This window comes from Podarcis filfolensis (assembly GCF_964270895.1).
Source record: "Podarcis filfolensis genome assembly, chromosome: 13".
NCBI classification, from domain to species: domain Eukaryota; kingdom Metazoa; phylum Chordata; class Lepidosauria; order Squamata; family Lacertidae; genus Podarcis; species Podarcis filfolensis.
Window position 1 is genome coordinate 42,699,778 of NC_139615.1, and position 14,704 is coordinate 42,714,481.

The 14,704-nt window shown below is 42.2% G+C and overlaps 1 protein-coding gene across 1 annotated transcript in view; it reads left to right on the top strand.

Moving 5' to 3' along the window:
• Positions 1-26: 26 nt before the first annotated feature.
• Positions 27-14,704, top strand: part of POLR1A (RNA polymerase I subunit A) — a 41,669-nt gene continuing 26,991 nt past the window's right edge. The window contains exons 1-12 of the mRNA XM_083582382.1: positions 27-166; positions 1,861-2,065; positions 2,835-2,984; positions 3,054-3,161; positions 7,151-7,236; positions 7,373-7,479; positions 8,715-8,801; positions 9,980-10,082; positions 10,193-10,355; positions 10,464-10,643; positions 12,373-12,495; positions 14,078-14,305. Of these exons, the coding sequence (XP_083438508.1) occupies positions 90-166; positions 1,861-2,065; positions 2,835-2,984; positions 3,054-3,161; positions 7,151-7,236; positions 7,373-7,479; positions 8,715-8,801; positions 9,980-10,082; positions 10,193-10,355; positions 10,464-10,643; positions 12,373-12,495; positions 14,078-14,305 (1,617 nt within the window). The 5' untranslated portion in view covers positions 27-89. The remainder of the gene's footprint in view (positions 167-1,860; positions 2,066-2,834; positions 2,985-3,053; positions 3,162-7,150; positions 7,237-7,372; positions 7,480-8,714; positions 8,802-9,979; positions 10,083-10,192; positions 10,356-10,463; positions 10,644-12,372; positions 12,496-14,077; positions 14,306-14,704) is intronic.

Sequence of the window (14,704 nt, forward strand, 5' to 3'; positions counted from 1 at the left end):
ACGTGTGACCCTCGCCCACAGGCTCCTTCCCGTGTCTCTCCTCCTCCTCCTCGCAGGGGCGGCGGGCGGCGACCCCTCTTCCCCGGGCCATGGCGGCGGCGAAGGAAGCGCCGTGGCGGCGGCTGACGGGCCTGTCGTTCGGGATGTACACGGAGGAGGAGATACGGTACGCCCCGCGGCTGGGTAGCAAGACTGTTAAGAGAGTTGGAAAGGGACCCCCGAGGGTCATCTAGGCCGACCCCCTGCGAGGCAGGATACTTTTCTTGCCCAACGTGGGTCTCGAACCTGCGACCCTGAGATTGAGAGTCAAGGGTTGTAGATGCACACGTGCTACGCGTGATCTTAGCCGAAAGGCCGAGAAGCGAGGATTGGAGGGGACCACGAGGGTCATCTAATAAATAATAATACTAATAATATTTTTTTTATTTATACCCCGCCCTCCCAGCCAAGATCTACTCCAATCCCCCTGTGATGTAGGAATCGTGTGCCCAACAACATGCTCAACTATGGGGTGCTTAGTAGCATATCTGACTCTTTTTACACGGTGCTTTTGGGGACCCCGCTCCCCCTTTGCTTATTCTAGATCACTTTGTTTGTGCCACTGCAGATGTGCCAACAGAGCTGTTGGTGGAGATATAGGCATTCTTTGAATGTGTTGTTGTTTAGTTGTGTCTGACTCTTCGTGACCCCGTGGACCAGAGCACGCCAGGCACTCCTGTCTTCCACTGCCTCCCGCAGTTTGGTCAAACTCATGCTGGTAGCTTCGAGAACACTGTCCAACCATCTCGTCCTCTGTCGTCCCCTTCTCCTTGTGCCCTCCATCTTTCCCAACATCAGGGTCTTTTCCAGGGAGTCTTCTCTTCTCATGAGGTGGCCAAAGTATTGGATCCTCAGCTTCAGGATCTGTCCTTCCAGTGAGCACTCAGGGCTGATTTCCTTCAGAATGGATAGGTTTGATCTTCTTGCAGTCCATGGGACTCTCACGAGTCTCCTCCAGCACCATAATTCAAAAGCATAAATTCTTCGGCGATCAGCCTTCTTTATGGTCCAGCTCTCACTTCCACACATCACTACTGGGAAAACCATAGCTTTAGCTATACGGACCTTTGTTGGCAAGGTGATGTCTCCTTTTTAAGATGCTGTCTAGGTTTGTCATTGCTTTTCTCCCAAGAAGCAGGCGTCTTTTAATTTCATGACTGCTGTCACCATCTTTGAATGTAGTGCAAGCCAATTCAGTTGGGGAAAACGTGTACCATAATTTGTGTACAATACTACTCAGCTATGGGAGAGGTACCTGTTAAAAAAATTCTCGCCTATACAGTTGTGCTGCTGTTAACAGCATATATATATATATAAATATATATATATATATATATATATACACACACACACACACACACACACACACGGATGTAAAAATGGGCTGTTAAAATTCATATGTTGCCTTCTTTGAGGCAATTGAAGAATAGTTCTGTGCCACATATCTTGTTGTGGTCTTCCAAGTGGGAGTGTTCCAGTAAAAAAGGCTATTGAATGAACAATTTTCTCTGTGCAAGCAGAATTCCACTAGTGCAGTGGGTCTTCTCCTTCCTCTCCTACCCCCTGTACCCTCAAAATCTGCTCCAGAGAGTTGGGGGACAGCAGTGTGTGATACAACCCAAAATCTTTGATAGCCGTTCTTATGGGTAAAAAGGTTTGATACAGGCAACACTAGTACCATTTGCAAAACCACAAACATGTAGTGAGTTCTCCTCTCTCCTAACTTCATGATTAAAAAAAGTTGTTATCTCATGGAGTTCAGGGAAATGCAATCCAAAAATGGCTTTGATGCTACGTGTCTAACTTTGTTTTTGTGTGTAGGAATCTGAGTGTAAAATCTATAACCAACCCCCTTTTTCTGGATAATGCGGGTACTCCGTCACCAAATGGACTGTACGATTTGTCTTTGGGGCCAACTGACAACAAAGAAGTGTGTGCTACTTGCACGCAGGACTTCAACAACTGCCCAGGTCATCTGGGTCACATAGAACTGCCCCTCACTGTCTACAATCCTCTCTTTTTTGATGTAAGTATATTCATGACATTCCTGATTTCTCATATTCTAGATTCTATGGGATGGGTGGTTGTGCTGCTTCAGTGTTGAAGTTACGGCAGTGTGAAGAATAAATGTATGGTGTGAACACTTCACATTGGTTAATTACTGTATTTTTCGCTCTATAAGACACACATTTTCCCCTCCAAAAATTAAGGGTTGCCTTCACTGAGGCCTCTGGAGCGCGGCAGGAGCTCCCGCTGTGCTCCAGAGGCTTTGCGTTCCTTTCACTGAAGCCTGGAGAGCAAGACTCTCCTGGCTTCAGCGAAAGGGACCCAAAGTGCTCCGGAGGCTTCGGGTTGCCTTCACTGAAGCCTGGAGAGAGAGAGGGGTCGGTGCGCACCGACCCCTCTCGCTCTCCAGGCTTCAAAGATAGCTGCCTCCAGAGCTCCCGCTGCACTCCGGTGGCTTCGGGTTCCTTTTGCTGAAGAGTAGGTGCCCCTTCAGCTAAGGCGCAGCGCCCCTTCAGCTAAGTGGGAGGAGAAATGGAAGGGGCTCCGTTTCTCCTGCCGCTTCGCTGAAGGGGCGCTGTGCAGAGAGGGGGAGATCCCCCCCTTGTTCTCCCCCTCTAAAACAAGGTGCGTCCTATGGTCAGGTGCGTCCTATAGAGCGAAAAATACGGTATAGTGTTCTACCTTTCCGGGTTTTTGGAAGGATTTTAACAAGATTAAATATGAAAAGCGTTTTGAAACTTTAATGAAATATTTAGTAGTGTGATAATAAACTATTTTATCTTCTTCAGAAATTATTCCTTTTGATACGAGGTTCCTGCTTGAGCTGTGGCCACCTGACCTGTCCACGGGCTGTGATTCATTTACTGCTTAACCAGCTGAAACTTCTGGAAGTCGGGTTGCTTCAAGCAGCCCATGATCTTGAGGCCGTCCTAAGCAGGGTAAGTTTGGCTCCTCTTGGTTTTTGTCTGAGAGCATTCAGCATTTTTCTAATTCAATCTTTATTTTAGTTTTTAGATGACAATGCAGACGCACCAGGTGCAGATGTGGAAGAAGTGCTGAGTTTGCACACAAAGGAATTGCTCCAAAATAACCAATGCAGAGAACATGGTGCACACGTAAGTAAGACGAAACAGTATTATAGACCACTATTTATGGTGCTTTGAATAAGCAGTCTGCTCTTGCTTCCATGTCTGAGGTAAAGGTAAAGGGACCCCTGACCATTAGGTCCATTCGCGGCCGACTCTGGGGTTGCGGCGCTCATCTCGCTTTATTGGCTGAGGGAGCCGGTGTACAGCTTCCGGGTCATGACTAAGCCGCTTCTGGCGAACCAGAGCAGCACACGGAAATGCCATTTACCTTCCCGCCAGAGCGGTACCTATTTATCTACTTGCACTTTGACGTGCTTTCGAACTGCTAGGTTGGCAGGAGCTGGGACAGAGCAACAGGAGCTCACCCTGTCGTGGGGATTCGAACTGCCGACCTTCTGATTGGCAAGTCCTAGGCTCTGTGGTTTAACTCACAGCGCCACCCGTGTCCCTTTCCATGTTTGAGACAAGCTTGCAATTCCTCTTTATTAAAGTGCCTGCCGTTTTGAGGTTATCTTAGAGTAAACACTCTTCTGGACTAGTTCTTGAAAAATTTGCTGTGACAGATTTACTCAAATTATGTTAAATAGGAAATGAAATTAATAAAAGCATTGCTTTTTTTCTAACTTCCTACATCACATAGTAATGCAACATAACGGCCAGCTAACAACTGTAGGAGAACATATCTTGTTGCTTGTTTAAAGAAAATTTGCTTTTAGTAGAAGCCAAGTGAATTTTGGATTACTGTATCTCTTTCTCCAATTAACTCAGGTGTGGTTTTAAAAATCATTTTCCATACCATTATCTCTTGAATAACTTTCACACCATAAGATCACAACATATTAAAGTGAAATATAGTTCATCTGAATTCTTATGCACACTTACCTGGCACTTGCAAAGGATTGCATTGTTAGTAGGGCAGGTGAACAGACACGGGCTAAATCACTACAAACCTACAGGTAAGGATATACAAATTTGATGTTGCAGGGGCTGAGTTGCTTAGCTAACCATCAGTCAAATGGTATCCTTGGGTAAAATGATGAGGAAGGGGATAGTGAGCACAAGATATACTGTTTTGGTAATATCTCTGTAGTCAAATTGAGAAGATGTTGCCCTCCCAATCTGGACAGCCTAGATCAGGCATGAAATCTGCAAAAATGATATACCTGGGAGACAAAATGTTGACAACAGGAAAAAAGGCAACTTGGGTCCATTGACAAACCAGCGCATTAAAGAGAATTTAGTGTATACAAAAAGCACTATGTAGCTAGTCTTAGTCTACTTAGGTAATGTCTGAGTATGTGTCAGTGCAATTCATTTTTATTTTTTTTTATAATAAATTTTTATTGGTTTTACAACATATATTAACAGACAAAAACTAACAATTCACGTCATAACACATTAACAAACAAACATATAAACACGTATAATTTCCTAACCTTTTTTTCTTAAACCTTATTTCAACGACTTCCCCATACCTCCCTTTTCTGCATCCCTGTTTTAAACTTTTTCAGCAACCCCTAATTTCAATTACTTATGGTTCAATTTCTTTAATCCTTTTTCTCTTACCCAATCGTTTATCGTTGCAATTCTGTTTTACATTACCCATGACATTTTAGCACTCATTAATTTTACAACAGTTCTTAAGGTAAACTTTAAATTTCTTCCAATCTTCTTCCACCATCTCTTTCCCTTGGTCACGGATTCTGCCAGTCATCTCGGCCAGTCCCATATAGTCAATCACCTTCGTCTGCCACTCTTCCAACGTGGGTAGTTCTTGTGTCTTCCAATACTTTGCTAAAAGAACTCTTGCTGCTGTTGTAGCATACATAAAAAACGTCCTATCTTTCCTTGACACCAATTGGCCTACCATGCCCAAGAGGAAGGCCTCTGGTTTCTTGTGAAAAGTACACTTAAGTACCTTCTTAATTTCATTATAGATCATTTCCCAAAAGGCCTTGATCTTTGGGCACGTCCACCAAAGGTGGTAGAAAGTACCTTCAGTTTCCTTACATTTCCAGCATTTGTTATTGGGCGTATGATAGATTTTTGCAAGCTTGACTGGGGTCATGTACCACCTGTAAATCATTTTCATAATGTTCTCTCTTAAGGCATTGCATGCCGTAAACTTTATACCGGTAGTCCATAACTGTTCCCAGTCAGCAAACATAATGGCATGACCAATGTCTTGTGCCCATTTAATCATAACTGATTTAACCGTCTCATCCTGTGTATTCCATTTCAACAGCAAGTTATACATTCTTGACAGATTCTTAGTATTGGGTTCCAAAAGCTCTGTTTCTAATTTTGACCTCTCCACCTGGAAGCCAATTTTCCTGTCCTGTTTGAAGACTTCATTTATATGGTAGTAATGAAGCCAGTCTCTTACTTTAAACTTCAATTTCTCATAACTCTGCAATTTCACTTTTCCCTCCTCATGCTCTGTAATTTCCCAATATTTTGGCCATTTGGATTCCATATTAAGTTTTTTCACTTCCTTAGCTTCCATTGGTGACAACCACCTAGGGGTTTTATTTTCCAACAAGTCCTTATACCGAATCCAAACATTATATAATGCTTTCCTAACAATATGGTTTTTGAAACCTTGATGGATTTTAACCTTGTCATACCATATATATGCATGCCAGCCAAATCTGTTATTGAACCCTTCCAAATCCAAAATGTCTGTGTTTTCAAGAAGCAGCCAGTTTTTCAGCCAGCAAAAAGCCGCTGATTCATAATACAATTTTAAGTCCGGCAGGGCAAACCCCCCTCTTTCTTTTGCATCAGTTAGTATCTTAAATTTTATTCTGGGCTTTTTGCCCTGCCAGACAAATCTAGATATGTCTTTTTGCCACCTCTTGAAACAATCCATTTTATCCACAATCTGCAATGTTTGAAACAAAAATAACATTCTCGGCAAAACATTCATCTTAATAACAGCAATTCGGCCTAACAAGGAAAGTCTCAAATTTGACCATATTTCTAAGTCTTTCTTAACTTCTGTCCAACATTTCTCATAATTGTCTTTAAATAAGTTCACATTCTTAGATGTCAAATTAATCCCCAGGTATTTCACCTTCTTTGTTACCATTAAACCAGTTTCACTCTGGAACTTCTCTCTTTCAGCAACTGTTAGATTTTTATCCAGTACTTTCGTTTTCTGTTTGTTCAGCTTAAAACCTGCTACTTGACCAAATACTTGTATAGTGCAATTCATTTTTATCCATCCTAGTCTTGTATACAGTATAAGACTAGGTTTTTTAAACCAAAAAATTAGGTTTAAAATTGGGGCTCGTCTTATACACGGGTAGTGCTGAGGGGTGTTTTCTTAACTTTCTTCCAAAAATAGTCTTATACATGGGGGCGTTTTATACACGGAAAAATACGTTATAGTCTGGGCTCAGCATTCCAAACATTAAAAGAGTCTTCTGCATAAAAATTGTTTGGATCAATGTACTCGAGTGTAGGGACTGTGAAATGTTGAAACTTCTTTTAACCCAAGAACAAAAATGTTTAGTACGGTGGTACCTCTGGTTACAGACGCTTCAGGTTACAGACTCCGCTAACCCAGAAATAGTACCTCAGGTTAAGAACTTTGCTTCAGGATGAGAACAGAAATCGGGCTCCGGCGGCAGGGCAGCAGCGGGAGGCCCCATTAGCTAAAGTGGTGCTTCAGGTTAAGTATAGTTTCAGGTTAAGAACGGACCTCCGGAACGAATTAAGTATGTGTTTTGAAACTTTTAAGTGCAATGAAATAAGGAAACATGTACAGCCAAATATAATGTGTGAACCAGGTGATCACAGGTATGGCCAATAACCATTCTGTTATCATGGTTAGAATCATTGTTGCAATTGCGCTAAATGGCTGGGACCATGATGGTCCAATTCTACGTTTGAATTGTTTGAATTGAAAGTTTGATTTGAATGTTTGAATTGAAAGTGATTAATATGTAGGCTACTGGGAGTTGTGCAAGCCAACCGTGAATTATGTAGCTGTTATTTTTTTCCTCTTTTAGGTAAAAAACGTATGCGAGTATAGAAGTAAACTTATCTCCCAGTTTTGGAAATTGCACATGGGTTCAAAGAGATGTCCAAACTGCAAGTAAGTATATCCATTTGATCAGAAGCCAGTTAACCTTATAAGGGCTGTTTCTTTCCTCTCCCCAGCAATAACTGCTAGAATTCTGTATACTGCTTTTAATAATTGCAATGTTGTCCTTTTTTACTCTTTCTTCAAGAGCTGGAAGATCACTTGTCCGAAAAGAGCACAATAGCAAGCTCACTGTGACTTACCCTACCACGGTAATCAAGTCAGGCAAACAGATGGTAGTGGAGGAAGCAGCAAGTACGTACGTCGTTGCATTGAAATGTATTTTCGGAGAAAGTATAACTTCTCATTTACTTTAAAAGTGTTCGTTTATTTTTTAAAAAAAGATTATTAGCAATTTCAGCACAACAAAATTTCAAAACATACCCTATTCATTATTTTTTTCTCTTTCCCCCCCTCAAACCCCCCGCCCCCGAGACTTCCCTCAGCTCCTCTCTCTGATTTATCAGCACATATTAGTCTCTGCATGTTATAAAATTATTCATATCCTTGCATTATCTGTCTACCATGTTATGAACCAATACATTTGTGTATGTTTATTCAAAACCTGCCAAGGAGTCCAGTTCATTTTGTTGTCTTTTTAGGTAATTTGTATAAAACTCCCATTCTTCCTTAAAGTCACAGTTGTCCTTGTCCCGCAATTTGTATGTCAGCTTAGCAAGCTCTGCGTAGCTCATCAATTTTTTCTGCCACTGTTCTTTCGTCGGGGTTTCCTCGTTCTTCCATCCTTGTGCTATCAGGACTCTTGCCGCTGTTGTGGCATACATAAATAAGTTCTTTGTTTTCCTTGGCAGCTCTTGTCCTACAATCCCTAACAAAAATGCTTCTGGTTTTTTTACAAATGTCATTTTAAACATTTTTTTCAATTCATTGTATATCATTTCCCTTTTTTTTAACTTCTCTACATTCCCACCACATATGATAAAAAGTCCCTTCTTTTTCTTTACATGTCCAACATATGTTTGACCCGGTTTTGTACTTTTTTGCTATCTGTACTGGTGTGGTATACCATCTATACATCATTTTCATATAATTTTCTTTCAAAAGAGAACAATCTGTAAAATTCAAATTTACTTTCTACAATTTTTCCCATTCCTCAAATTGTATATTATGTCCTGTGCCCATTTGATCATAACTGATTTGACCTCCTCGTCTTTTGTTTCCCATTCTAGCAGAATACTATATGCTTTCTTCAACAGCTTCCCAATTACTTATTTTTATTTACTTGGAGCTGTTCCTTTGTCACTGGCTATATCAAAGACCCAATGGGTGGATGCGTAGCTAGAATATTTAGAAGTTTAGCTTATCATTTGTGTGTGCAGCTTTCCACTGGGATTGGCTGTAGCTGACTGCTGCTGGTATTGAACAAGTGTAGTTTTTATTAGCTTGTGTTTCAATTGTATGAAATTCTACAAATAATTTACGATGGAATTTTTATGGTTTTTTTCAATCCATAAACTTTAACTCCTTAGCCATAGATGAAACCCAGCTGGGAAAACGTGGCTATATGACACCTGCTATTGCCAAAAAACATGTTGAAGCCTTGTGGAAGAATGAAGGTAAGTGGCTGGTCCTTATTTATAGTTGGTGCCCAGTCCCAATCTTGGGGTGTGTGTTGCATCTGTCCATATTTATGGATACAACATATAGAATCATTCCTGTTGTGGGTTTGATTTTTGTTACATTTTGAGAATTCCTTGCTCTTGGCATCGAGACATCTCAGATGGTTGAGAGGTGCTACGTTTGCCTCTTCCAAATACTGCGAAAGGGTGTATCCTGTGACATCGGTATCTGGTCTTTTCTGTGGGTAGAAAGAACTGAAAATGTGTCTCACTTCTCAAGTTGAGGAACTTGTGCTATATCTAAAATATTTACCGTGTACACCAGGGCTCAGCCCAGATGTCATCATGCCCAGAGTAGAAAGTTCAAGAACTGCTGCTAATTAGCATGGAGCACAGTCCAACAGGATGCTTTCCTGAGCAGGCATCATTAAAATAGTTGGGAGCTGTGCAAAAGTTGTGTTCCATGCAGCTTCCGTTTATTTCAATCCCAATGGATTTTGTCTTGTGTGCCAGATTTGGGTGTTGCCCAGTCTGCCATCCATCATCTTATTTCACAGTTGCATCTGACCCTGTTGCCTTTTGGTTGTGGGTTTTTGGGTGGCACTAGAAGATTTATAATGGCTGTTTCAAAGGTTGTAAAGGTAAAGGGACCCCTGACCATTAGGTCCAGTCGTGGCCGACTCTGGGGTTGCGGCGCTCATCTCACTTTATTGGCCGAGGGAGCCGGCGTACAGCTTCCGGGTCATGTGGCCAGCATGACTAAGCCGCTTCTGGCGAACCAGAGCAGCGCACGGAAACGCCGTTTACCTTCCCGCCGGAGCGGTACCTATTTATCTACTTGCACTTTGACGTGTTTTCGAACTGCTAGGTTGGCAGGAGCAGGGACCGAGCAACGGGAGCTCACCCCCTCGTGGGGATTCGAACCACCGACCTTCTGATCGGCTCTGTGGTTTAACCCACAGCACCACCTGCGTCCCTTCAAAGGTTTTAGGAGGATATAAATTATGTCCCTGCTCACAGCCATGAATACACAGGAAACTATCAAATGGATTTGTTGGTAAACATACCTTGTAGGTGTGTGTTCTGCGAACAATTTGTATTAACACCTGTTTTTTTGTGTGACAGCTTTGACCTAAATGTAGCAAGGTGCTAATGCTTCTTTTTTCTGTTTTTAGGTTTTTTCCTTTGCAAGCTTCTCTCTGGCATGACAGCCATTGGCGATTCAAGTTTCAATCCTGATATGTTCTTCCTCGATAAACTTGTTGTTCCACCTTCTAGGTAATGAAGCACTTTTGGATTTTATTTCACAATGTGATCCTGAAAGGTTTTACTGGTTTATAGTTGTGTATCAGCTCTAGAAAAAGGGTATTGTTTATCTCTGGTTATAGATATCGTCCCGTGAATCGCATTGCAGACCAGATGTTTGCAAATGGTCAGACAGTGAACTTGCAAGCTGTGATGAAGGATGCTCTTCTGACTCGGAAACTTCTGGCTTTCATAGCTCAGGAACAGTGTCAGTCGTTGCAAATTGAAGAAGGAGACCTGAAGACGGTAAGGTCAGAGGACCTGTTCAGTGTCCGTTGTATCAGTGGAAAACGCATGCAGTTAAAACCCAATGAGGCTTTTTGACCTCAGTAGTTTTGTTTTTATGTTTCACAGATAAACACAGATAAACAGCCTGTGGATCCCCTGGACCGTTCTGTCTTGGTGACAGTCCCCGGGCAGACTACTGCAGATAAGCTTTACAACATTTGGATTCGTCTTCAGAGCCATGTAAATATTGTGTTCGACAGCGACATGGATAAGTTAATGTCTGAAAAGTACCCTGGTGTACGTCAGGTGAGAGCTGCAGAAATATCCAGTGTTTGGTTGAGTATTCTGAAGTTGTTGGAAGGGGTTGATACGTTGTGAACTACAGTTGTACCTTGGATTTCAAACGGCTTAGTTCTCGAATGTTTTGGCTCCCGAACGCCACAAACTCGGAAGTGACTGTTCCTGTTTGTGAACCATTTTTGGAAGCCAAACTCCCAACGGGGCTTCTGATTGGCTGCAGGAGCTTCCTGCAGCCAATCAGAAGCCGTGCTTTGGTTTCCGAACGTTTTGGAAGTCAAACGGACTTCCGGAACGGATTCTGTTCGACTTCCAAGGTACTACTGTATTCCTGACACTTATTTTGCATATTTTAAAAACGCTCTTCAGCAAAACATCTCCCAGCACAGGTCACAATAAAATATAAAGAAAAGAATACCAAGACACTGTAGCAAAACAAACCAGTCCTAATAAAGCCAGCAATCAAGCCGCACTTAAGCTAAGAGGCAGAAGTTTAAAAGTCTGGGAGAATGAAAGAAAACGGTCATTTGGAGCCAAAAAGACAGCAGAGAAGGCCTAACTAGGAGGGCCTAAGGAGTTGTGAGGGATTGTCATAAATGAGGTACCAGCACCAAAAATAGGTCTGTCAGGTCACTACCCATCTCATCTCAAATATATTGGGGAGCCCACCTAGATGAGAGTTCTCCACCAGTGACTTCAGGTGGGCTGGCTGATATGGGACCAGACTTCCTTCAGGTATCCAGGTCGCAAGCCATGTTAAGGCTTTGAAGGTAAGCAGTGACGTTTCAAAATGTGCTCTGAAACGAACAAAAAGCCAGTGCAGTTCTTGTAAGTGCTGGCGTGATAGGGTTCCAGCTTTCAGTCCCAGTTAGTTTAGAATACAGCTGCTAGGCTTAAAAGTGTAATTCTCAAGCAGCTTTTGAAAATAATGCATTGCGATATCCAATTCTGGATTTTTCCAGAGCATGGATTACCACGGCCAAGTTAACCAATCTTGGCTGATGAAAGTCACACAATGATATACAGGCCACCTGAATGTCTAGTGACAAAGTTGGGTTTAGGAGCATCCTGTAAGCCTGATCTTTAAGGGCATGGGAGTAGCCAATACGATGCCTTCGGATGTTGTTGGGCTCCAACTCCCACCATCCCTGACTGCTGGCCAGAGTCCAAGATTTGAGAGGCCAGAGTTCCCCCTATGCCTGCTTTAGGGGGAGTAAACCCTCACCTGCTGAACACCATTTCCTTGAGCAGACAAACCACATATCCACTGAATGTCCATTTTGTAAGGACTGAGTTTTAGATTATTGGCCCTCATCCAGCAGTTCAGAACTTGCGTCATCTCACCTGACTTGAATGTAAATGAGAAGTTGAGTTAGGTGTCATTCGTATATTGAGGGCACCTCACCAGATGACCTTCCCCAGCAGTTTCATGTAGATTTCCTTGAACTTTGATGCTGAAAACCTAAATAGACAAGAATGAACTGATCCACTGGGTCTTCTCCTTTTTTTGTTGAACTTTATGAGCTGCTTCTGTTGAAATCTACAATTCAATACAATGAATAAGTATATCTTATTTTTTCAAACGTACAGCCAGTTACGTCTTGTGTGTTTATTGAATATGTTTCACGTAACCAGAGGTTTGTTGTTGTTTTTTGAAAACCTAAGTAGGTCAAAATAGTGAAAATGTCTCTCTGTCTCTATCTCCCTCTCCCTCTCCCCCGAAACGTTTGTGATAAAGTTTCTGGAGAAAAAGGATGGTCTGTTCCGCAAGCATATGATGGGAAAGCGAGTGGATTATGCAGCTCGGTCAGTCATTTGCCCTGACATGTACATTCGGACCAATGAAATTGGCATTCCTATGGTAAGAGAAGCCTACTTAGTGCAGAAGGTGGCTTATCATTGTGGAGATTTTGGGGGTTGGCATTTTTATACCCTTCCATGATTTTGGAATATGTTGTCTTTAATAGTAATAGTAATAGTAATAGTAATAGTTCTTGTACCCCACCCATCTGATTGGGTTGCCCCAGCCATTTTGGGTGGCTTGCAACGGAATATACAGTGGTACCTTGGTTTACGAACTTAATCCGTTCCGGAAGTCTGTTCTTAAACCAAGGCGTTCTTAAACCAAGGTGTGCTTTCCCATAGCAGCGGGGGACTCAATTTACACTCAACAGGAAGCAGAACGTGTTCTGCTTCCAAGGCAAAGTTCACAAACTTCCAGGTTTGCAGCATTCTTAATCCAAGTTGTTCATAAACTAAGCTGTTCTTAAACCAAGGTACCACTGTAATAGAACACAACAAAATATTTAGCATTGAAAGCTTCCTGAAGCAGGACTGCCTTCAGATGTCTATGAAAAGTCATATAATTGTTTTGCTCTTTGACATCTGATGGGAGGGTGTTCTACAGGGTGCATGTAACTACCAAGAAGGCCTTCTGCCTGGTTCCCTGTAACTTCACTTCTTGCAGTGAGGGAACCGCCAGAAGGCCCTTGGAGCTGGACCTTACTTCTAAAGCTGGGAATTTGTGTCTTCTAATATATTTCCTCCGAAACATCTTGCAGTGATGATTGGTCAGGTAGGCTTCATTGGGAACACATAATGACTATGTGTGTATCACCACCAATATACATAGCACTTTGCAAAGTAACATCAGCCAAAAAAAGGACCCACATGGAGCCAACAAACTAAATGTACAGAGAAGGATGGACCAAAAGAGGAAGAAGAAGGAATGATAAAAGGGAGGGCCAGCTTATTTTGACCTTGCTACAGTTGTGGATGAGAGTTTCTATATATATATATATATATAAATATTTATTAGATTTTCCAATTTTATACAAACACAAAAAGAAAAAGAAAAAGAAAAATATTAAAAACAAGTCAATTTCAGTAACAATTTTTCAATAACATGTTTCTTTGACTTCCTCATACCTCCCCTTCTTGTTTTCTAGTTCAACTTGTTAATCCAGCAAATCCTAATCTCTTAACATTCCTTTTAAAATAACACCTTATTTTCCACTCAACTTTTTAAATTTAATGACTTAAACAATTTTAATCCCTATTATCTTTATCATAACAGCTAGAGACCACAAAAGCTCAATCCAACATCTTTTCAGAGTTCATTAATTTTGTAGTATTTCTGTAAATAGTCCTGAAATTTCTTCCAATCTTCTTCTGCTGACTCTTCTCCCTGGTCGCGGATTCTGCCGGTCATTTCTGCCAGTCCCATACATTCAATCAACTTCATCTGCCATTCTTCCAGAGTGGGCAGTTGTGGATGAGAGTTAAAGGCCCATGACAGCGAATAATATTTATCTCACTAGTACACTGATTACTTAGCCTTCTGGAATCCGGCAACAAGAATAAGGAGAATGGAAGTGAATCTCTGCTGTTGTGATACCACAGACAAGAACTTGATCCTTGCCTTTGCTTTCTCTTCCTTATAGGTGTTTGCTACCAAGCTGACTTATCCTCAGCCTGTGACTCCCTGGAATGTGCAAGAATTGAGGCAGGCGGTCATCAATGGTCCCAATGAGCACCCAGGTGCTTCCATGGTTATCAACGAAGATGGGTCTCGCACGATACTGAGCACAGCCAGTCAGACCCAGAGGGAAGCCATAGCCAAGCAACTCCTGACTCCTTCCACAGGGGCACCGAAACCAGGGCTAAAAATTGTGAGTAGAGTCGCTTCACACATAAGGGCACTTCAGGGCAGCCAACATAGTGCTCTCCAAATGGTTGGAGGTCCAGTGGTCAGGGATGATGGGAGTTGTAGTCCCATCATCCCTGACCGTTGTAGGTGGAGGGCATCATATTGGATAATGCCCCTGACCTAGAAGTTAGGAGGTTGAGGTTAAAGACTTAAAACAAAAAAAAAACCCCACAACCCTCCCAGGCTAGATGACTCAACTTTCATCATTGAAGATTACAGGACTTCTAGCGGTCCACCGCCAAGCTGGCTCCATCAGGTCCAAAACTTAGAGCAAGGGGTGCAGGATAACCTGGTCCCCTCTCAACACCTTCCCCAGTCGAGGGAACACACTTCTCTCCTTAGGCAAATGGAACATTGCTTT